At 40.3% G+C, this 24,995-nt stretch overlaps 1 protein-coding gene across 1 annotated transcript in view; it reads right to left on the reverse strand.

Annotated features, from left to right (window-relative positions):
• ADAMTS3 (ADAM metallopeptidase with thrombospondin type 1 motif 3) overlaps positions 1-24,995 on the reverse strand; it is a 187,046-nt gene that overhangs the window by 47,586 nt on the left and 114,465 nt on the right. Inside the window, exons 13-15 of the mRNA XM_075284923.1 lie at positions 22,648-22,823; positions 14,874-15,007; positions 14,626-14,749 (exon numbers count right to left, since the gene is read on the reverse strand). Coding sequence (XP_075141024.1) covers positions 14,626-14,749; positions 14,874-15,007; positions 22,648-22,823 — 434 coding nt within the window. The remainder of the gene's footprint in view (positions 1-14,625; positions 14,750-14,873; positions 15,008-22,647; positions 22,824-24,995) is intronic.

Genomic DNA, 24,995 nt, shown 5'->3' on the forward strand with positions numbered 1-24,995 from the left:
TTTTGAATTCCCAGTTAGAAATTGGCACTATATACCAGTAGCAAAAATTGTGGGTGCACGTAACCCCAATATATTCTTTGAATTCCCAGTCAGACAATGGCACTATATACCAGTAGCAAAAATTGTGGGTGCACGTAACCCCAATATATTCTTTGAATTACCAGTCAGAAACTGGCACTATATGGCAGTAGCAAGAAATGAGGGTATTTGTAACCCCAATATATTCTTTGAATTCCCAGTCAGACAATGGCACTATATACCAGTAGCAAGAAATGAGGGTATTTATAACCCCAATATATTCTTTGAATTCCCAGTCAGACAATGGCACTATATACCAGTAGCAAGAAATGAGGGTATTTATAACCCCAATATATTCTTTGAATTACCAGTCAGAAACTGGCACTATATGGCAGTAGCAAGAAATGAGGGTATTTGTAACCCCAATATATTCTTTGAATTCCCAGTGAGACAATGGCACTATATACCAGTAGCAAAAATTGTGGGTGCACGTAACCCCAATATATTCTTTGAATTACCAGTCAGAAACTGGCACTATATGGCAGTAGCAAGAAATGAGGGTATTTGTAACCCCAATATATTCTTTGAATTCCCAGTCAGACAATGGCACTATATACCAGTAGCAAGAAATGAGGGTATTTGTAACCCCAATATATTCTTTGAATTCCCAGTCAGACAATGGCACTATATACCAGTAGCAAGAAATGAGGGTATTTGTAACCCCAATATATTCTTTGAATTCCCAGTCAGACAATGGCACTATATACCAGTAGCAAAAATTGTGGGTGCACGTAACCCCAATATATTCTTTGAATTACCAGTCAGAAACTGGCACTATATGGCAGTAGCAAGAAATGAGGGTATTTGTAACCCCAATATATTCTTTGAATTCCCAGTGAGACAATGGCACTATATACCAGTAGCAAAAACTGTGGGTGCACGTAACCCCAATATATTCTTTGAATTACCAGTCAGAAACTGGCACTATATGGCAGTAGCAAGAAATGAGGGTATTTGTAACCCCAATATATTCTTTGAATTCCCAGTCAGACAATGGCACTATATACCAGTAGCAAGAAATGAGGGTATTTGTAACCCCAATATATTCTTTGAATTCGCAGTCAGACAATGGCACTATATACCAGTAGCAAGAAATGAGGGTATTTGTAACCCCAATATATTCTTTGAATTCCCAGTCAGACAATGGCACTATATACCAGTAGCAAAAATTGTGGGTGCACGTAACCCCAATATATTCTTTGAATTACCAGTCAGAAACTGGCACTATATGGCAGTAGCAAGAAATGAGGGTATTTGTAACCCCAATATATTCTTTGAATTCCCAGTCAGACAATGGCACTATATACCAGTAGCAAGAAATGAGGGTATTTGTAACCCCAATATATTCTTTGAATTCGCAGTCAGACAATGGCACTATATACCAGTAGCAAGAAATGAGGGTATTTGTAACCCCAATATATTCTTTGAATTCCCAGTCAGACAATGGCACTATATACCAGTAGCAAAAATTGTGGGTGCACGTAACCCCAATATATTCTTTGAATTACCAGTCAGAAACTGGCACTATATGGCAGTAGCAAGAAATGAGGGTATTTGTAACCCCAATATATTCTTTGAATTCCCAGTCAGACAATGGCACTATATACCAGTAGCAAGAAATGAGGGTATTTATAACCCCAATATATTCTTTGAATTCCCAGTCAGACAATGGCACTATATACCAGTAGCAAGAAATGAGGGTATTTGTAACCCCAATATATTCTTTGAATTCCCAGTCAGACAATGGCACTATATACCAGTAGCAAAAATTGTGGGTGCACGTAACCCCAATATATTCTTTGAATTACCAGTCAGAAACTGGCACTATATGGCAGTAGCAAGAAATGAGGGTATTTGTAACCCCAATATATTCTTTGAATTCCCAGTCAGACAATGGCACTATATACCAGTAGCAAGAAATGAGGGTATTTGTAACCCCAATATATTCTTTGAATTCCCAGTGAGACAATGGCACTATATACCAGTAGCAAAAATTGTGGGTGCACGTAACCCCAATATATTCTTTGAATTCCCAGTCAGACAATGGCACTATATACCAGTAGCAAAAATAGTGGGTGTATATAGCCCCAATTCTATTGCTAGGGGACTTGCAGGGTATTTCTGAGGTGAAGGTGGGGGGGCACACCGTTGGAACGGGGATTTGGGGTGTATATATGGGGTATACGGGAATACACTGTCAGTGTGTTCCATTCAGGATCCTGGGAAAGCTGGGTTGTGGCGATTGAGCCCGTCAGTGCCACGTTACACTGACAAGCTTCTCCCTGGAATTGAAGTTATATGTAAGCCCAATATATTCTTTGAATTCCCAGTGAGACAATGGCACTATATGGCAGTAGCAAAAATAGTGGGTGTATATAGCCCCAATTCTATTGCTAGGGGACTTGCAGGGTATTTCTGGGGTGAAGGTGGGGGGGCACACCGTTGGAACGGGTATCGGGGGTATATATCGGGTATACGGGAATACACTGTCAGTGTATTCCATTCAGGATCCGCGGAAAGCTGGGTTGCGGCGATTGAGTCCGTCAGTGCCACGTTACACTGACAAGCTTCTCCCTGGAATTTAGCTCTTATAAGAGCTATTGGTTGTCTTCTCCTTCCTATCCTAGCCTGTCCCTGCCTACCCAGAATCTAACCCCTAGGTAACTGGACGGAAACCTCCGTCCCCGGTGAATTGCAAGCTCAGAATGACGCGAAGCTGGGCGTCGCTGTTCTTTTAAATTAGAGGTCACATGTTTTCGGCAGCCAATGGGTTTTGCCTACTTTTTTCAACGTCACCGGTGTCGTAGTTCCTGTCCCACCTACCCTGCGCTGTTATTGGAGCAAAAAAGGCGCCAGGGAAGGTGGGAGGGGAATCGAGTAATGGCGCACTTTACCACGCGGTGTTCGATTCGATTCGAACATGCCGAACAGCCTAATATCCGATCGAACATGAGTTCGATAGAACACTGTTCGCTCATCTCTAATTACTGTAGTAATTTCAGTAAAGCTTTGGAGTGGAGTTGATAGGACTGACCGAGTGTATTATTCAGGGTGAACTCTCAAATTTTTGGCAAAACTGTAAAGAAAACGTAGCAAAAGAAATTGATGTTACGATTCCCATTTCTTAAAATCTGTTATACTGTAGACCGTAGGCAGTTTAAGTTTTAAAGCTGTAGAAAAAACCATAGTGTTTTACAGTCCCATCCACACATTGCGGGAGGATACACACAGCAGACACACTGCGGTTTCCAAACTAGTTGCAGTTTTAGAAATCACAGCATGTTAATTACAGCTACAGAAACGCTGTCGGTTTCCCTATAGGTGTAACTGAAGCAGAAAGGTTTCTTCTGCAGACTTTCTGTGAAAAGCGCTACAGGAAAAACCGCTATGTATCGCCACTGAGGTTTTTCCTGCATCGCTTGTTTTGCTGAGGCCCGCTATGCGTTGTGTTAGCCGTAGGGCTAAGGCTGCACGTTGTGGAGCATTTTTTGTTGCAGCTTTTCTGTGCTTTTTTTGAGCCAAACTCTGGAAAGGCTTGAAAAAGAAAGGAAAATATATATTAAGCACCTAGACATTTACTTTCTGTTAAATCCACTTTGGACTAAAAAAAAATGCAGCAAAATCCGAAACAAAAAAACGCTGCATTTCCGCAACCTGGGGGCTTAAACAAATTTTGAGCCCTTTCTTCCAATTATATATAAGAAAATATTTAAAGGGTATTTCTGCGATTATCAATTCTTGGGATAGGTCATCAATTGAAGATGGGCAGGGATCAGAAATCCAGGCCCCTCATTGATCAGCTGTTTGAAGACATCCACAGTGCTACAGTCTCTTCACAATAAATCAAGAAAAGCCCAAAAAACACACACAACTTATATATATTCCATCGGTTTATAATAAAAACTTTATCCGTTACTACTGATTCCAAAATAAAAGAGATTTGGCTCATCATGGCTGTCCACCACTTAAGAAGGAGTCAGAGCAGGAATCAGAGTGAGATTTGGGCTGTGGGAAAATAAAGGAGTTGGATTCGGAGTCACTGGTTGGCCTACCAACAAAACAGCCCTAGTAAAAAACAGTAAAGTAGCCAATGTATCATCTATAAAATCTTTGTATGTGCAAAACTCTGCAAAAGAAAAACAAAGCTGTTAACTGCTCTAAAAATATATTAAGAAATTAATTAGAATATGATCCTGAACCTATGGACAGCATGGGGTTAAAAGGTAGAGATTTCATTTCACTAATCCTCCTATTGTTGTTTTACAGACCAAATACAATTCACTGAGACTCTGATGTCAGATCTATTAATAAATACTAGTTTTAGAAGCCTGACTTAGAACCAAGTTCAAAAGCACTTCCGGCTCTAAAAGAAACCATAGACCAAACTTTTGATACATATCCCTCCTAAGTACATTTAAAGGAACTACCTCCCCTACCCCCAAACAAAAAAAGGAAGAAAAGAAAATTGTTTGGCAGTGGTGGAAATTACTAGGGTAATTCCAATCACACAGGCCGATGATGGGAAACAAGCATTCTTGTCCCATCATTACCCTCTGTAAATAACCGAGTGCCTGTTTCTCGGCTGACTTTTTTTAATGCAGCGCTATAGACGACTGACTGTCAACTGCATTATCTGTAAATAGGGCTCGGGAGAATAATGCAAGTGTATGCGCCCAAAGGATTGTTCAGGCACATAGTCCAGATAATTGTTCCATGGTAATAAAGCTACATAAGCACCAATAGCCATACACAGATCAATGGGCCAAAATTCTCTTGTAGCAAGAATGTGAAGAGCGTTTGACGAGAAATACAAACTAATTGGTACCCAACAGGAAGAACAATAGCCCACCCAAGACAGCAGCCAATAAACCTAAGTAAAAGGAACATTGCGATGTTAATGTTCTTCTCAGTTTGGGGGTAGGTTTGTCCTTTAATGCAATGCTATTCAATGTGAATGCCTTCAGTGTACTGTAACTATTACAAATGTATTTATAGCTGCAATAATAAGCTATGTGATAGAAGTAATAGTCAATGAAATAATGTGATTAGAGGATACTTGCAAATTTCATTTTCCAGTAACTTGATCTCTTTTTGGCACCGCTTGCTTAAATGTTTTCCTGTTGAAAGAGGCCGATGAAACTGTTTAATGAGTCTGTAGCCAGGAATGGTGTAATATTACTACAACTAGTCAAAACTCACATTGTTGACTGCTTAAAGAAGACCTGTCACCAACTACAAAATCCTAAATGACATATCTCATATCTGTGCCGCTGATCAATTTGGTGGTTTTTGATATTAAGCCCTTGGTAGGCTATATGTGAATTACCTCTTATACTCAAAGCAGGCAGTAACCCTTTACTTCCTCAGAAATAATGAAAAGTTACTGTTCACTTGGAGAACAACTACTCATCTTCTTACAACCTACTTGGGGCCATATCTTTATTAAAAAAAAAATGAATTGTTCAGGGGCACAGAAGTAATCAAATGATGAATATAATTTAGCAGATTGTACTTGAGGACAAGTCCTGTTTAACTATGATTCAGAAATTCATATATACACAGCTTAGTTTAAAGTAGCATTCCCACCAAAATTATTTATTCTCTGGCCTGGTACATATTGTAAATTTTCTTACTGTTGGCTATATTGGTGAGTTATCTACTCTCTTTGGGTCATCAGCTGTGCCATATGACCAAGACCTTGACCTTGACTTGATGCAGCAACTAAGGGCTAGTTCACACGGCTAGTGACCGCGTATTTTGGTCCTGATTTTGATGCAGGACGCCGCCTCAGAATAGGACCAAAATGTGCCTGCCGCGACTGAATGGGCCTAGTCCGGAGGGTGCTGTCGCGAGCTGGACGCCGTGGCTGAATCAGCCGTGGAATCCGCCTGAAGAAAGGGCAGCTTGCTTCTTTTTTCTGTGAGCGGGAACACACCAATCAGGGAAAAAAGAACGCTAGCGGTCTACATAGACCTCTATTGTAAGGGGGCGGATTTTGAGGTGGATTCAAAATCCGCCCCCCACTTGCCCTTGTGAATGAGTCCTAAGAGTGAAATTGTTGGTCACATGGCACAACAAGAACAAGAGGACTAGAAGGGTGTGGATAATTCACAAATATAGTCACTGGTAAGATTATCTCCACTACTATTAACATCATTTATCCTACTAACTAGCCAGAGAATAACATTTGAGTCCTACTTTAAGTTTATAACATGGCAGAAATAAGGGTAACACAAATTGTCAAGAAATCATGTAGCACTAATACAGCAGACTTATCAGGCTAAAATTGAGAAATTCTGTTCAACAAAGGTGACCAATATTCTGTAGTGTGATAAACCATCACTATATGTTTATATCACAGCAATGAATGTTCCAGTCTACGCTGGTTCATACAATACTATATTGTAATAGGGTTCTCAGCTCTGTTACTTCCATATGTAAACTGTTTCCATATAAGAACAGATTTGGCTTATATCCAGACTGAACAATGTATACACTGCTGATTTTCCAGTTCAGAAAATCTGCAGAGTATGTGGCCAAAATCCACAGAGGAAAAAGGGTACCAAATTGTGGATTTGTCACAGATTTTGCCTTATGAATTACAAACTGTAAATCTCATTTATTTTTGTGTAGCATATCAGTAATATTTGCATAAATTTCATGTACTTTGCTGCAACCATAAACACTGCAGATTTTCCACCTGCAATTCAGGCAATGGGAAATTTGCACTGTATATATTCCATGTAGATGAATCCTTCATTTATATAACTAATACTGAACAAGAACATGTGGGAAGTAAGTATAAGGCCTGGGCCCCACAGGACGGAAATGCCACGATTTTCCTGCCTAGCGAATCCCATGCCCACTTTGTAGTAAAACCGCTGTGCGGACACACCACGGTTCCCACAATCAGCACAGTTTTGGAAATCACAGCATGTCAATTATACTTATACCGGCGGTTTCCCCATAGGTATAATTGTAACAGAAAGTCATCAGAGTAAAACTCCGTGAACTTTCTGTTTAAAGCTCTGCGGCAAGAATCGCGATGCATTGCCAGCACGGTTTTTCCCGCAGCACTTTATTGCTGTGGGATGTCCCGTGGAACCTTAGCCTAAAGGAGGAAAGGGAAGAAATAGTTTTAGTTCTCTGCACATACAGTACACATAACCTTCTCCATTGGTCTAAGGGAGTTAAAAGACATCTTAGCCAGCAACCTACAGTAAGTTTCAATGAAGACAGGCACACACGTTTAACCATCCCCCCTCTTTTCTTGAGAAGAATGGCTAAATAGCAATTTCTTACAGTTGGGGCCAAACATGCCTTTCTTATTCTGCATTGCACCTCACTTTTCATGAACATTAGCATTTTATTCTTATAAATGAAATTAAAAGGTTTTTAGGGGCGCTTCTTCTCCTACTGGGGCTTCACTCTCTGCTCTATATTACTGACACCCAGATACATCCCTCATTGATTCAGTGACATCATCTTTGTCTGAGTGTTTATCTAGAGTGGAGAGTGTAGCCCCAGCAGGGGAAGTGTTAACAGCCCTTTTCAGCTAATGTTCTTAAGAATATGACAGATAATTCAGTGTGTCACTATGGTCTTCAGTAAGTCTCTACTTTTTAGGGGCTGTTTCTTAGATTGGCCTAATATGCTTCACATTTCCACCAACCATTCTTACAGTCTGTTACTAGTTGTTGCTCCGCTAATTCCAGTGCAGCTGTACTTTTTTTCTCCCTAGTTCTAGTTTCTCTAGGAGACTGATATTCTACATCTGTACTGTCAGGTGGGTTGTGTCAGGCAGGAGCAGGCAAAGGAGTGTGATTCAGAGCTCCAATCAGAGGCAGCCAGTATCAGAGCTCAGAATCACATTATTTATCTGCTCCTGCCTGATACCGCCCCTCTGACAGTATAGAGCCTAAATATCATGAGGCACCTAAAAAACAAACAGCATTTATGGCTTGGGCTAGAAAAAAAAAATTCCATTTGATTTGGAATCAGTGGAGCAGCGCATATTAAATGATGAAAAAAGCTGAACTTGTCAAATATAGTGAAAGGTCCTCTTTAAGGCATACATACGCTGCAGAAACATATACATGAAAATCACAATGATGTCTTGGTTCAATTCTGTCAGGTGTCTGTTGTCATTGATAGGCACAATAAGGTAGAACACTTTGCTGTTATGCCTAAAAATTGTATTATACTCAATAGAATGTCTTAAAATAAATCAAAATGGATACATCAGATCCACCAAGGAACTGCAAATAATGAAATAATGAGGTCAATTTGAACAAGGTCTCAAAAATGACTGTCCACAAAGAAAGATTTCTATATTGAAGAAAGAGCTGAGAACTATATTACAACAGTTTTCAATAAGTAACCAGTAGGAGATCTATTTCCTGTATGTAATACAAAAATTGACTGTCCAGCCCCAAAAAAGCGTTAACACGCTGCAAAATAATAAACAAAGTCATACTCACCTTCCAAATCACTGCTGCTACATAGCCGCCACCAAGCCTTGATCTCAGTGGAATCTGCTGCAGTCAGAGATACGCTGCAGTGGTTATATGACAATGTTGAAACATCATTGCCGGAGGACAAGATGGACAGACTGCATGGGACTCTGGAGGCAGCAGGGATCCAGAAGTTGAGTGTGACCTAGTTTGTTATTTACAGCGTTCTAAAGCTTTTCCCAAGTAATGTTTATGAAACAAACAACCCCATGAAAGTTTGTTCTGGGGTATAACTAGCATCTAATGCTACAGAATAACATCTGTGCATGAAATCACAAAAGTATATATCACAAAACTGATCATAGGAGATTCAAATACATATAGTATCTTTGGTATAAACCTTATGTACTGTATACTGTATATCTACAGTATACTGTATTTTGTAGTTGATAAGTACGACAAACGGATATACCAGTAAATCAGAATGTAAATATATGAAAACATCAAATGAGAACATTTTTTACCATTGAGTTGTTTTCTATTAGTTTTTTTTTATTACTGCTGTTTTTACTAGTAAAGTAATGCAACACGCATATCACCCATGTACAAAATAACTGCAATAGCTGACTGCATCATTTTAGCCGCAAACATCCTAACCAGATATTTTCTAATTTGGTATCAATCTTTTTCTGCCATTGCCAGTCTACTGTATATTTCCACCCCGGATCATTTTTAAAATTGTAATTTAAGCTAACTCAAATTTTTTATCCATAATATTGTTCTATCTATTGTGTGTCATTTGCCATTGTCATTTGTCATACTGCTCATTGTGACTCCCAAGTGTTTAAAGCTCATTGCCTAGGTTTCATACTGCCTCAGCTATTAAGCATCACTGGCTGTGCTGGTGTGTGCACCTTTATTTTCTTCTCTTCACTGTAATTAATGTCTAATAGAGCAGTCTGTCAGCTTGTCAAAGTGCACTTAGCTGCTGAGCCCTCAGTGCCTCTGTAATCTCTGTAAGTAAATTCAGAGAGAACAGTTTATAGTTACATTTTGGGAGCACTGACCTGAAGTGTCCATCACACAGGCTAAGCCCATCAACTTGTCACTTGACTCTGATTATACATACAGTATCTATAGAAGTCTACTGAGAAAGAAGGGAAAGGAGTGATCACAAACAATGGGAGAGATAGAAGCAGAAACTGAGGCTTAACCTGATGGTGCAGCTAAAAAGGTGCTTTCTGCTATAGCCAAAGTACATATTTACATTACAGTTCAGCACTTCTCTGCATGTGTTCTACACATGTCCTGCGTGGTCCTGCGGTTGTTCCTGAGTGAGGGAGACAGTTATGAACTAAATTCTCCTCTACTCACTAGCGCATATTTATCAATGGAAGTCCGACACTTTTCTGCCTACATTTGCGCCAACATTCATGGTGCATAGAATTTCTGACATATTTATGAATAGTGTGCACCAGAATGAATAGAAAAATGTGACTGGAAAGACATTTTTGAAAAATATACACCAGAACTGGCATGGTTTAGAGTCTAACTTTACAACACATTTCTGAAACAGAAAAGAACAAATATGGGGCAGATTTTCCTGTGCAAATTAGGCACAGTTTAAAATTGTGTAAACTTATGATTTCATGCCAATTTACTTTGTGTGCCATAAATTCCCATCATGGACCACATGTTCATTTCCTCAATAGGCGAGAAATTATTTGAGCCTTGACAAAAATTGTAGGGTTTTTATATGTCAGATTTTATATGAATGTGACAAATATTTGTTCCTTACAGTCTGAGAGTTAAGTATTTTCTCTACATATTTTACGCTAAATATTTGTCTCATGGTGAAACTTCACACTTTTAGTCAAATGATGTTTGAATCACAATTTTGGTGCTTCTAGAAACACTCCATATTTATGAAGGTTTGTACGACAGCATCATAAATATTCGTAGTTTTGGACAGTACAAAGTTCAACAGTATTGATAAAATGTTCCCCACAGTGTTCAGTTATGGCAACTGGTCTCCATCCATCAACTTGGAGAAACTGATAAATAATACAAAATCTAATGGCCTTAAGATAGGTCATCAATGTGGATGGAAACATAGTAGTCTTAGACAAGCTCTGTAATAAAGGTGATGTGGCAGTTTGTGAGTAAACTGATATCAAACTATAAGAAGTTGCATACTAAGGACACACAAAGTTTTGTTGATGTACTTTTCAAGCTGAAACCAAGAGTGGATTGCAGAAAGTACAAGCATGTGTTCTTTATAGCATGTCTTTATGATCTGTCTCACTTTAAAATCAACTTCAACAAAACCTGAAAGTGTATCCTTGTGCAGGGGTGCAGTTACTTTTTCACATGGGTCACATAAGTGATGGATAAACGCAGTCATACATAGGCCTTATTCATGCTGGCTTCACTGGCTTTGTTTTTATAGGATGCATGATGGATATGACCAATTCATTTTGACTATAACAAAACCTAAATAATTCCATTGACTTATAATTAGGTCAGTCAAGTCTCCATTGTTCCTTTTACTAAGATGAACATTGCAGCAGAATATAACATTCAGGGGCAGTATAATATACATACTGCTAAAGAGGTTTTCCTTAGGATAGGTCATTGGGGGTTTTGAATACACAGATTTTCTGCTGCAGATTTTATTCTGCAATGTGTAGATAGGATTAACCAGAATCTCATCCACTTTGCAGGTACTATAATATGCTGTGTTTTCGCAATATTGGGGCCTTGGCTTTAAGGCCAAGGCCCCACATTGTAGAAAAGCTGCTTTTTGTTGCAGATTTTGCTGCATTTTTTGGAGCCAAATCACAAAAGGGCTAAAAAAGGAATGGCAAAAATAAAGGAAGCTCTTATACTTCTTCCGTCTACTCAATCCACTCCTGGCTTTGGCTGCATTTCCCTGTAGCGGAAATGCAGCAGTAAAAACGCTGTGTTTTACAGGACCAGCAAAGTGAATGAGATTCTGGCTATTCCCAATCCACACATGCAGAAATAAAAACGCTGCAGAAAAGCTGTGTTTTAAATGTTTTTTGAAAAACCCAGCATGACAACTTTACCTTGGTACATTGGTGTTTTCCCTAAAAATGTAAGAAGAGAAGAAAAAACACAGAAAAAAATACAGCAAAAAAATGCAATGAAAAAATGCTGCAGAAATGCGTTTTTTCCACAGCGTTTTTTGACTGCATTCCACAAAATGGGGCCTTAGCCTATAGAATTTTTCAATGTCTAGAATTTATTTTTACTAAAATTTGGTTCCCAAACCTAGAAAATTATGGCTGGAATGGGGCATTAAATTGAGGGAACAAATTGTAACTAAAGATACATCATTGACAATACAACTACGTCTATAGTTGTATGAAATCAAAATATCTATGTCATAGTCCTTACCATTAAAAATAGAAATGCCAGATGTCCATTACATTTAATTAAATGAATATTGGAAAAAGGGCGTAGCTCAAGACTGCCCTCCGTAACATAAGTAATATACAATATGCATGACCATGTTTTCTGTCTTCATGATAAAATCTTTGTATGGTCATGTGTCTATGTTTATGATTTAACATAGAAATTGAACTTTGCAATATATTTCATTACAAAATGTCATTACTTTATATCTGTATATCTGATCAGGATGATTACACATAAGAGATTGATACCCACTTTCATCTGCAGCTACTGAATATCACCAGTGTGAAGTTTGGCTGCAGCCATTACTGTTAAGTTCCCATGCACACAACTGAGTGGCTTCTGAAGTGGGACCGAGTTTACAGAGGAATTCACTTGGGTGACACTTGGAGTAACATCGGAGTGCATTCTGGTATGCATTCACGTCTATGAGGTTTCTCTCTCTTTCAATGACATGGAGCTCCTCTATAATCATCCATGTTATGTTATCAGAATGAATCCTAAGCCCTCATAAAATGCATAATAGAACATACTCGGATGACACTGAGATGTCATGTCACTGAAAACTTGGCCCAACATTATGTGCATGGGGTCTAGTGTTACCGTTCCCAACAGCTACATGCATACAAAGGGTGTTTTGGGAACAAAGGACAAATTGGAAGGTGGACACCAGCTCCACTCTGTTTTGAGTTATGTGTATTCACAATGATCATTCCTTCTCTATCTATTGTGACAATGAGGAGAACTCATTTGTAAAATATATTTCCCTGGTTTTACCCTCTGAATTTTGGATCATCGGGTATGCCCTATCGTCGAAAACTATGCTTTGTGGTACGACTCTGATGCTGTTGTTTGCTGAAAATTGAAACCACATTTGCATTTCTGCTTTTTAAGGTTTAATGTCATTTCATAAATTCCAAATGTACAAATTCTTGTGGTTACCTCAGCGAATTGAAAAAAGAATTTGGGGTAAAATCAAGCATTTCTGTGCAAGCTAATATAAACTAGCGGTCTATTTCCTTACATTCTAAAAGTATTATACTTAAAGCCTTTTGTATGTGTAACCGGATTAATAGTGTAATAGTACAACATATATGTTTTTATTGTCTTCTCATTCTTAAAGGGATTGTCCAGATTCAGCAAATAAATATTACTGTTTGCATAATGAAGGGCTATACCATTTTCCAATATACTTTCCGTGTTGATTTCTCATAGCTTTCTAGATCTCCACTTGCTGTCATTGTTGGTTTAATGCCAGTGGATTCAAAATCAGTCTATGGTCATGTGATATAAAATCACACTGTACAGCAAGATAGGCGCTGCTGGGAAGAAGGACGATCCTGACAGACTGTCAGGAACGCCCTTCTGACTGTGAAGCGCTACGGTACTGGAACCGATAGCTCTTCACTCGGGGGACAGATCGGGAAAGCCTACATTGCGCTGAATTCAGCACACTGTCGGCTTTCCAGCGGTATATAACACCACATGTGTCCAAATCCATGAAAGGTCCTCTTTAAAGTACTTCATATAAATACACAAAATTCTTATTGATGGTTTCCAGGAAGCAAGATGTTTTTTTAGGTTAAAATCAAACTAATAAATAATAGAAGACGCAAACTAGGTGAAAATTTGGTTTTCCAACAGGGTCGAAGTAAAGAAACATATAACATTTCAGCCTACCTTGCCTTAGATTTGGGATATAAAACACCCTAATGAAAAAACTATTTGCTTATGTGCAAAAATATGGCAAAGAATTTACATATACATATTATATTGTAAATGTTATAAATTATCTACTTTTCCAAATCTTTTTACAGCCCCTATGTAAAGCTATGTGTGTCCATGGCAACAAACAACTAGCAAACATTGTACGGTAAGGCATACATCTCTTCCCTTTTACCCATGTTTACTGCTTACCTACCAACTGTACAAAATGGGTCATATAGAAAAAAGTAACACATAACTAAAATCAAACTATACCCTAGATATGCTTTTCAGTCTGTAGCCAAGACAACACATAATTCTACAAATGAACTGTATACATAATGTCATAGATATTCGTGAATCTGGACCATTTGCAAACTTGCTTAAAGGGAGTCTATCAGCACAAAATTAAGATATAACCTTATTGCAGTCGCTTGTAGGGCTGTCTGCACAGTTTACAATGATGTATTTCTTATTCAGGACCAGTGTTCCATTCTTGTAAAATCTTCCTTTTAGCCCTATGCAACTGAGCAGATGAAGGATTTAGGGGGTGTAGCTTTGCATCAACGGGCTTCACTATCTCCTGCTGCTAACTTATGCTCAGCTCGGCCCTGTGCATGTCTGATGAAGTTACAATGAATCTGGAAGTGAAAGAAGCTGGCTTCAGATGCCCCATCCATCACTTGCGGATACAGTGTGTCATCATCAGACAGGTACATTACAATTAGTGGGCGGTGCTGAGCATCAGTTACCAGCAGCAAATAGTGAAGCCCATTGATGGAAAGAAAAGTCCTCAAAGTTCATTGATGGTAAGGATAATTTTTACAAGAATGGAGCAGTAGTCCTAAATGAACAACAAATACAATTTTGTACTGACAGACTCCCTTTAAATTTTTATATTTTACATGTACTGCTAAACATAGCTTGAAGATCCACAATGAAAGTTAATTACCAGTTTTTTTCGGAGTCCTTGTAAATGTTCCTTTCACCGTTCGACAATGAGAGTTATCCCCACCACACACGCCACATTTATCTTCTACCTTATTAGAACCAATTTCTTTGTCACAACCAACTTTCTACAAAACACAAAGATGAGACACACAACATTGTATACAACTGTTCCCTTAAATTCAAAACTTTTCCTTTTGCAGCATGAAATGGTTTAGATATATTGGCATAAATTGTAATAATACAACTTACAACACACTCCCCTCTCACACAAATGCTATATGGATCCTTGTAGGAACAGCGGGTGCCATCATGTGCAAGCTGCTTCATCGATGCTATATCTCCCGTCTGTTTGGATTGACAATAGAGCTGGCACCTTTTATTGGCTGTGGAAGCAAATAACATTGTACATTTTATTGAATGTTTTATGAAATATATTTAGCCTAGAGGACAAACAAAAATACATAAAATCGAAAATTACATTTTTCTCACCCAACAATTTAATAGGTGACTATTTCAAAAGCTGTCTGCTAGTTTTTTTTAATGTTTTTAATGGACGGATGAGGATAAATGCTAGTCAATAAACAGCAATAGCAGGAGCGTTTTAAAAGACTTGCATGTTAACTTATCAAACTTAATATCTTTGTGATTTTCACCCCACCAATCATAAACTTTCCCAATTTATAGTACAACAGTCATCTGGACTATATTGAATTAAGCTCATTTGCCTAAATTGCTTATTAAAAAAGGACTTTATTTAATAAACATTTAGTTACAAAAATTATTTCATTTATGCAAAAGTTGCCAAAAATAGGAAACCAATAAAAAAGTGCAATTTCATTTTCTCAGTGCAATGTTATTAGTATATAATAAAAAGAAACAAACAAAATACATTCTATACAAATGCTTTACCCTGAGAAGTGGGGAGACTGGTGGGGCATAAGCAAAAAATTGTATTTCTAACCATTTATACTTTATTTTTTACCAGACACAGCACCATACATTTGATAGTAAATATGGGTATTACTTCATCCCTTTGCAACTCAGTTTTAATTTAATTGTGTAGAATTAAGCTGTAATACCAGGCACAACCACAACCTGATGTATGGCTAGATAACTTGTGTAATATACTGTAAATATATCTTACATGTGGAAGTTATATAACATGTTCAATCTCTATTTTGTTTGCTATGCCTTACCCGAGAGTGGGAATTTATTATAATTGACGGTGGTTATGCCATTTGGAATGTATTTATCCATGGTGTCAGTTGTGTCAAAATTATTAAAAAGCAAATGCCTAATAATTTGGAGCACATTGGTTGGTTCATGCTCCATAGGCTGAAAGGAACACTTACAACAGGCTACCACAGATTCCTGCTGCAAGTAATGTTAAATTTGTTGGCCTGTGAAGCCCGTCCCACCCAAGCAATGGACACATTTTTTTTATTTTTATTTTTATCTTTTTTTAAACATACCATTAGAACTGTAAAAGCAGTATGTGGCAATTTTGGCGCTTATGTTACTGCGCACCAAAACTGGCAACTTTTGTCATAAGTTTTTCGCCTTATTTTGTGACACAATCTAAGCATGTATTGCAATATTAGAGTAATCTTCAACTTACATTTACAAACTACTATAATCCATCAGTTGATTGTAAAATTCTATACATTATTATATATATTTACATATTATATATATATAGTGTTGCAGTTTTGATTTATGCACATATTATTGGTTTGCCCAGATTTGATATTTCATTCCTAGACTGTAACATCTTCATGAGATCTTCTGAATAGTTCCATTGGTCAGTCATGGACTGATCAACATTTATAATCTCTGACATCATATCAAGATCCAGCATCTTTTTTAAGAAACATTCATCTCCTTGCTGTTCTCTAAATGTTCTAAAGAACATTTAGTGCATTTTGTTAAATATTGTGGTATTTTGTTTTCTGACATCTATTTCCAATTACCATCCATGGTATCATGTTGTTGACTCTAGGACACTATATCCATCTAGCTGGCTTTGTGAGTGGTATACAAATACCTGATCACTGTCCCTTAAAATGTTACAAGAAACTTGGCAACTCTTATTTTGTACAAGGTCTTCCAAGGTTAGTTTCCAACCACAATCAAAAGTACATTGCTTTATACAAATACTAAATGTCTCTCTCTAGCAATGGAAGATATTTGGAGCTGTGCTTTTAAAGGGATCCTATCATTAGAATCGCTTATTCTCTAACACGTAGGAATAGCCTTAAGAAAGGATATTCTCCTACCTTTAGATGTCTTCTCTGCGCCGCCGTTCAGTAGATATTCCGTTTTCCGTCTTTAAGCAAATGAGCCGTCCCAAGTGCTGCGAGAGAACTCTTCAGCGCCGCCTCCATCTTATTCAAGAACTGGCCTCTACGCGTCATCTTCCAGCCTGGCCTTCAATCTTCTACACATGTGCAATCGGCTCTGCCAGTGGGCAGAACCGACTGCACCTGTGCGCGGCCATTTTTTTTGTGGCCGCTTACGCGAGCTCTTGCGTAGAAGATTGAAATCCAGGCCAGAAGACGACGCGTAGAGGCCAATTCTTGAATAAGATGGAGGCAGTGCTAAAGACAGAAAATGGAATATCTACCGAACGGCGGCGCGGAGAAGACATCTAAAGGTAAGAGAAGAATAGCCTTTCTTAAGGCTATTCCTACGTGTTAGTTAGAAAAAAAGGGATTCTAATGATAGGATCCCTTTTACCAGTAAAAAGTAAATGATGTTCTTTATAGTGATAAATGTCATTCACTACTAGCTTTTGGATACCTATTTGCTCAGTTGCTTATATTAATGTATTTATAGTTTTGTATTTTGCTGTGACTCTTCATTTGTAATATTCTAATACAGATCCTCCAAGAGGCTTTTGTTATTTATCTGCAAAATTCACTAAATTTTGATTCTTCAAACTGTGCAGAGGTAGTTCAATTTTGAAAACCTATTTTCACATACCCTAGTATGTGATCCTGAGTTACCAGTGGGGGTCTTCTGTTCCGTAAAGTCAAATCTAGGACACAGTGGAGAACTTTTACCAGTGTCCCACTCTCTAGAAAACCTGTTCTGTCCTGCATTAGACGGATAACCTATTGATTTGAAACAGTATTGTACAATTCTTAGTTTGCCCTCTATTGGGAATTGAAACACTTATTGTCTGGTTTCCGCACATCTGTTTATTATAAAGAGACCCTTTTTTTTTACACATTCCCTATCAGCAGTACGGGCTGAGTATAGGCATCTCAGCCACCAATTGAAATGACGACCTCTATGAAGTATCGGGACCCACCATCAGGGTTCCAGGAACTGTGGTACATCTTTAACCTTATGTGAGGTGTATCTTCTAACAGTCTCCTGATGAGTTATGTAGAATAAGGAAATGCGTAGAGACATTTGAATTGGTGTCTGAGACGCCTATACTCAGCCCGTACTGCTGATAGGGAATGTGAGACTATCAACGTGTCCACACCTCTGAGACGCCCACATAGTGCTAGTGTGTAGGAATCAACACACTGCTGCCTTGTTGCCATGCTTTGTTACTTAGTATCCTTATTTAATTCAATAGATCCCAGCATTAGACAACAGAAACTGGCATCTGAGTTAGACTGCTATTTTGCATTAATACTGTGTATTTTAAAACACTCACAGTTTAGAAATAGCTGTATACTATCAACTGTCCCCTACTGGAGTACAAGGCGAGCACTAAATAATAGAGGTGTATGGTATCAACACCTTTACTGGAACCGATACAACAGGGACCGAACATTGCCCGAGTTTTGACTGAATCAAATAAAAGCTATGTTTTAATATATCTATTTACTTTGGGGGTACCCGAATTGTTCCTTTTAAAATTATTGGTAATCCCAGATCCAGTGAAGAGTTATTCCCTATATGCAATTTGAAAAAATCAGATTATTATGGCACTAAGATTAGTATTTGGCTTCATGCACATGACTAAGTGTGCAGCCCCAAGCATGTTCTGATGCAGCCGAGTGTATTCTCATGCTCTGCCCTGATGTTCTGATATTAATAGGGCAGGTACTATAAAATATTGGAATAGAACAGAGCACTGGAACAGATTCAAGCTGCAAACATCAATCGTGTGTAAGAAGCTTCATAGCAACCTCAATGACTCAACTATTCACCTCAATGCTGGCCAGTGTTAATTACAGGCAAAGTCCTGCTTTATCTGTCTGTACTACTAAATACTATATCCTGCTTTATCGATATGTGCTACTAAATGCCGTAGCGTGCTTTATCTATCTGTGCTACTAAAAGCATGCTTCACATCTACTAAAATCATATTTCATGTCTGCTTCAAGTCTGGGTGGGTCTCGCTGTTTCAACCCCATTCATTGGAGAATTGCATTGCCAAGATCAAAGTTAGGCGAGATAGCTGGCCCAATCCCATATATCCAGCATTTCAGTCAAACTGATGACAAAACTTAGCCACTAGTTTCCAATGTGGTCAGTGATTGGTACTAGAGATGAGCGAACAGTGTTCTATCGAACACATGTTCGATCGGATATCAGGGTGTTCGCCATGTTCGAATCGAATAGAACACCGCGTGGTAAAGTGCGCCAAAATTCGATTCCCCTCCCACCTTCCCTGGCGCCTTTTTTGCACCAATAACAGCGCAGGGGAGGTGGGACAGGAACTACGACACCGGGGGCATTGAAAAAAATTGGAAAAAGTCATTGGCTGCCGAAATCAGGTGACCTCCATTTTAGACGAATAGTGGATTTCAAATCCGGGTCATATGAGAATGTGAACTTTGTGACTAAGAGACAGGGATATCTGTACAGGCAGGGATAGCTAGGGATAACCTTTATTTAGGGGGGAATGTTATTAAAAATAACTTTTTGGGGCTCTATCGGGTGTGTAATTGTGATTTTTGTGAGATAAACTTTTTCCCATAGGGATGCATTGGCCAGCGCTGATTGGCCGAATTCCGTACTCTGGCCAATCAGCGCTGGCCAATGCATTCTATTAGCTTGATGAAGCAGAGTGTGCACAAGGGTTCAAGCGCACCCTCGGCTCTGATGTAGCAGAGCCGAGGCTGCACAAGGGTTCAAGCGCACCCTCGGCTCTGATGTAGGAGAGCCGAGGGTGCACTTGAACCCTTGTGCACCCTCAGCTCTGCTACATCAGAGCCGAGGGTGCGCTTGAACCCTTGTGCACACTCTGCTTCATCAAGCTAATAGAATGCATTGACCAGCGCTGATTGGCCAATGTATTCTATTAGCCTGATGAAGTAGAGCTGAATGTGTGTGCTAAGCACACTCATTCAGCACTGCTTCATCACGCCAATACAATGCATTAGCCAGTGCTGATTGGCCAGAGTACGGAATTCGGCCAATCAGCGCTGGCCAATGCATTCTATTAGCCCGATGAAGTAGAGCTGAATGTGTGTGCTAAGCACACACATTCAGCACTGCTTCATCACGCCAATACAATGCATTAGCCAGTGCTGATTGGCCAGAGTACGGAACTCGACCAATCAGCGCTGGCTCTGCTGGAGGAGGCGGAGTCTAAGATCGCTCCACACCAGTCTCCATTCAGGTCCGACCTTAGACTCCGCCTCCTCCGGCAGAGCCAGCGCTGATTGGCCGAAGGCTGGCCAATGCATTCCTATGCGAATGCAGAGACTTAGCAGTGCTGAGTCAGTTTTGCTCAACTACACATCTGATGCACACTCGGCACTGCTACATCAGATGTAGCAATCTGATGTAGCAGAGCCGAGGGTGCACTAGAACCCCTGTGCAAACTCAGTTCACGCTAATAGAATGCATTGGCCAGCGCTGATTGGCCAATGCATTCTATTAGCCCGATGAAGTAGAGCTGAATGTGTGTGCTAAGCACACACATTCAGCACTGCTTCATCACGCCAATACAATGCATTAGCCAGTGCTGATTGGCCAGAGTACGGAATTCGGCCAATCAGCGCTGGCTCTGCTGGAGGAGGCGGAGTCTAAGGTCGGACCTGAATGGAGACTGGTGTGGAGCGATCTTAGACTCCGCCTCCTCCAGCAGAGCCAGCGCTGATTGGCCGAATTCCGTACTCTGGCCAATCAGCACTGGCTAATGCATTGTATTGGCGTGATGAAGCAGTGCTGAATGTGTGTGCTTAGCACACACATTCAGCTCTACTTCATCGGGCTAATAGAATGCATTGGCCAGCGCTGATTGGCCAGAGTACGGAATTCGGCCAATCAGCGCTGGCTCTGCTGGAGGAGGCGGAGTCTAAGATCGCTCCACACCAGTCTCCATTCAGGTCCGACCTTAGACTCCGCCTCCTCCAGCAGAGCCAGCGCTGATTGGCCGAATTCCGTACTCTGGCCAATCAGCACTGGCTAATGCATTGTATTGGCGTGATGAAGCAGTGCTGAATGTGTGTGCTTAGCACACACATTCAGCTCTACTTCATCGGGCTAATAGAATGCATTGGCCAGCGCTGATTGGCCGAATTCCGTACTCTGGCCAATCAGCACTGGCTAATGCATTGTATTGGCGTGATGAAGCAGTGCTGAATGTGTGTGCTTAGCACACACATTCAGCTCTACTTCATCGGGCTAATAGAATGCATTGGCCAGCGCTGATTGGCCGAATTCCGTACTCTGGCCAATCAGCACTGGCTAATGCATTGTATTGGCGTGATGAAGCAGTGCTGAATGTGTGTGCTTAGCACACACATTCAGCTCTACTTCATCGGGCTAATAGAATGCATTGGCCAGCGCTGATTGGCCGAATTCCGTACTCTGGCCAATCAGCACTGGCTAATGCATTGTATTGGCGTGATGAAGCAGTGCTGAATGTGTGTGCTTAGCACACACATTCAGCTCTACTTCATCGGGCTAATAGAATGCATTGGCCAGCGCTGATTGGCCAGAGTACGGAATTCGGCCAATCAGCGCTGGTTCTGCTGGAGGAGGCGGAGTCTAAGGTCGGACCTGAATGGAGACTGGTGTGGAGCGATCTTAGACTCCGCCTCCTCCAGCAGAGCCAGCGCTGATTGGTCGAGTTCCGTACTCTGGCCAATCAGCACTGGCCAATGCATTTCTATGGGGAAAAGTTAGCTTGCGAAAATCGCAAACTGACAGGGATTTCCATGAAATAAAGTGACTTTTATGCCCCCAGACATGCTTCCCCTGCTGTCCCAGTGTCATTCCAGGGTGTTGGTATCATTTCCTGGGGTGTCATAGTGGACTTGGTGACCCTCCAGACACGAATTTGGGTTTCCCCCTTAACGAGTTTATGTTCCCCATAGACTATAATGGGGTTCGAAACCCATTCGAACACTCGAACAGTGAGCGGCTGTTCGAATCGAATTTCGAACCTCGAACATTTTAGTGTTCGCTCATCTCTAATTGGTACCAATAGTAGATAATCCCTGAGCAGTACAAAAAAATGTGTTTAAGTATTTCCCATTAATTGGACCCTGACCAATTAGACATTTTATGCCATATCCTATGGAAACAGAAGAACCAGTTCATAATAGGTATTAATTTATTACTATTACCACTTTGTGCCATTACAAGATCAAACATGACAATATAAATACATCCTAATCCATAGTTCTTGTGCAGTTCATTAACAAGATCAATATAAGCTTCCTCAATAAAAGCACGCATGTTAAATTGCAAGGGAAATACACATACCTGGAGACTTTCCAAGGTCCACAAATCATTAATTTATTACATGGAATAAACTTAAGTACTTTTATACTTTGCTGTTAATAAGTTAAAATATTGGAACACTCCCCAAAATGAATAATCTGCTAAACTCAGCAATGCAAAAGGTTAAGCGTCTGTACTATTTTGTGTTTTATCTGTTAAATCAGTGGCGCCTTCTTTCTACTCCTAGTATACAGTCCATTTTGTCAAATAAAGTAAATGTTATATTAAAAAAATATATATTTATATACAATGTATATAAAAATGCAATATATTTTTCTAGACCTGCACAGTGTTTCTGCTAATAAAGAATAATACTTCTTACCATCAGGATGTTCATATGGCAGCCAATGGTGTTTTGCATTCTGAAACTCAAACTGGGAATTCTTCTGTTGACATTGCTGTGCTCTAAAGTCTTCAAAGTGCTTAGGACATTCTTCAGTGTTGCACAATTGATATTCATAATTTAATCCAGAACAGTCTTGGCCACCATTCACCGGCCTAAGAATAAAGCACTGGTGTAAAATTACATGACATTACGTGCAAAAAAGGGAAAAGCAACAGCATTATGAAAGTGAACTCAACAAACAACAGGTTCCCCCGTATTGAAGCTACTGACCAAAGGGAACTGGACACTGTTGAAACAAGCCCCAGACACTAAAGCCTGTGACAGCAAACTTCTGGACCAGTAGCTGAAACACCAAATGGAACTGGGCCACCAAACTGTAAAATATGGATTGTAGCATCACACCACTCTAGGGACACCAAACAAATAGCGAAGGCTTCAAGAAATGAAGAACTGAACACATGGCAATGGATCCAAGGTTTAGTTGCCATATTATTGTCAAATAACATTTAAGTGGCATACTAAAAATGTGACATTTTTGATTTACAAAGAGCAAAATAAATCTATTAAAACTGTCAGCGAACTACAGGTGCATAATACTCATTTGCTAAGGAGTCCTTTACTTATATAACATATATGTAACATCTCTGCCTGTTCGGGCCCCTGCGCCACCCTCTGCTCGTGTGCTGCGGCGCAGGAGGCGCGTGCAGTTTGATAATCTGCTTAAAGTTTTTAGTTGCACTGTGTGAAACGGCTCAAGTCCTTAATTGGATTTGCACCACACCTGTCTTCTGCCAAGGTTGCCTCTGTCCATTAAGTGGTTAATCTGGCCTTGCCCTTTGATTGACAGCCTGCCTTCCTCTGAACTCCATGGGCGGGTTCTTCCTCCCTATTTAGCCTTGGTTCCCAGTCACACCAGTGCTTGTTATTGCCGTGCGCATACCTGCTCTTATTGTCCCTGTTTTGCTTATACTATTATACTTGACCTTTGGCTTTCCTCATTGACTATTCTCTTGACTCCGATTTGGCACTGCATCGCTCTTCTGTTACCGAACCCTGGCTAGCTGACCTCCCTTTGTTGTTGTTCGTCTTGTCTGCGTTTTGTGTGTCACATACTCAGGGAGGGACTGTCCTCGTGGTTGTCGCCTATTACCTAGGATAGGTAATGGCAATAGGAAGGGAAAGCGGGGGGCTTCAGCTTAGGGCTCACTGTCTCTTGTGCCCCTCCCAGGGTTTAACAGTTCTGGGAATTGCTGTCTTAGCAATTCCCTTACATAATAACAAGCCGAAAAACCTACATCCATTGCTTCCCTACAGACAGCATGGATCCTATTCAGTGCTTTGCAGCCAAGTTGGAAGGTTTGACCGGCCTGGTAGCTGAGCTAGCTAAACAGGTTCAGACCCTAACTGAGGCTGCTGCATCATCCCCAGCTGTTTTGGCACCTTACAAGGTCAAGATGTTACTCCCGGATCGTTTCTCAGGGGACCGTGAAAAATTTGAGACGTTCAGGGAGTCTTGTCGCCTGTATTTTCGGATTAATCCACATGTGACTCAGGCCCAAATGGTGGGAGTGGTTATATCTCTGCTACAGGGGGATCCACAAGCTTGGGCCCTTAAACTCCCTCCTGATGCTGAAGAGTGGTCTGATGTGGAAAAAATTTTTAAGTCCCTGGGCTCTATCTATGCTGAGCCAGACCACATTGCGCTTGCGGAATCTCAACTCCTCACCATGCGGCAGGGAAAACGCTCTGCAGAGGAGTATTGCTCTGAGTTCCGTAAGTACAGTGTAACGGCAGGTTGGTGTGAGTCAGCTCTAAAGGCTCACTTTAAGCAAGGCTTGTGTGACCGTGTTAAGGAGCTCTGGGTTGGTCACCCAGATCCCCCGACGCTTGAGAAAGCCATGACTTTGGCGGTCCGTATTGACCGCAAGATCCGAGAAAATTTAAAAGAGAGAGTAGGGTCTGTTGCCTCCAAGTTTTCTGTCTCTTCTTCTCTCTCCTCTGAAAAACCTACCTTTCCTCCCATCAGTTCTGGTGAGGAACCCATGCAACTGGGAGCTATGGACGCCAAGACACGACGAGAGCATCGTCTCAGGAATAACCTGTGCCTGTACTGTGGTTCCTCTGGTCATGTCATCCGAGACTGCTCTATCAGACCCTTGTCACCTGCGCAAAGACTTCAGTGCCTGAGTGGTAATCAGAAGAACCACTCAGGCAACCAGGTATTTGGGGGGAATAACAATAAGATGTTATCTGTGTCTTTGTCCTCTGGGGACAGATCTGTTTCTGGCAAGGCCCTAGTTGACTCTGGGTCTGCAGCAAATTTT

The sequence above is a fragment of the Leptodactylus fuscus genome, chromosome 1 (genome assembly GCF_031893055.1).
Source record: "Leptodactylus fuscus isolate aLepFus1 chromosome 1, aLepFus1.hap2, whole genome shotgun sequence".
Taxonomy (NCBI): domain Eukaryota; kingdom Metazoa; phylum Chordata; class Amphibia; order Anura; family Leptodactylidae; genus Leptodactylus; species Leptodactylus fuscus.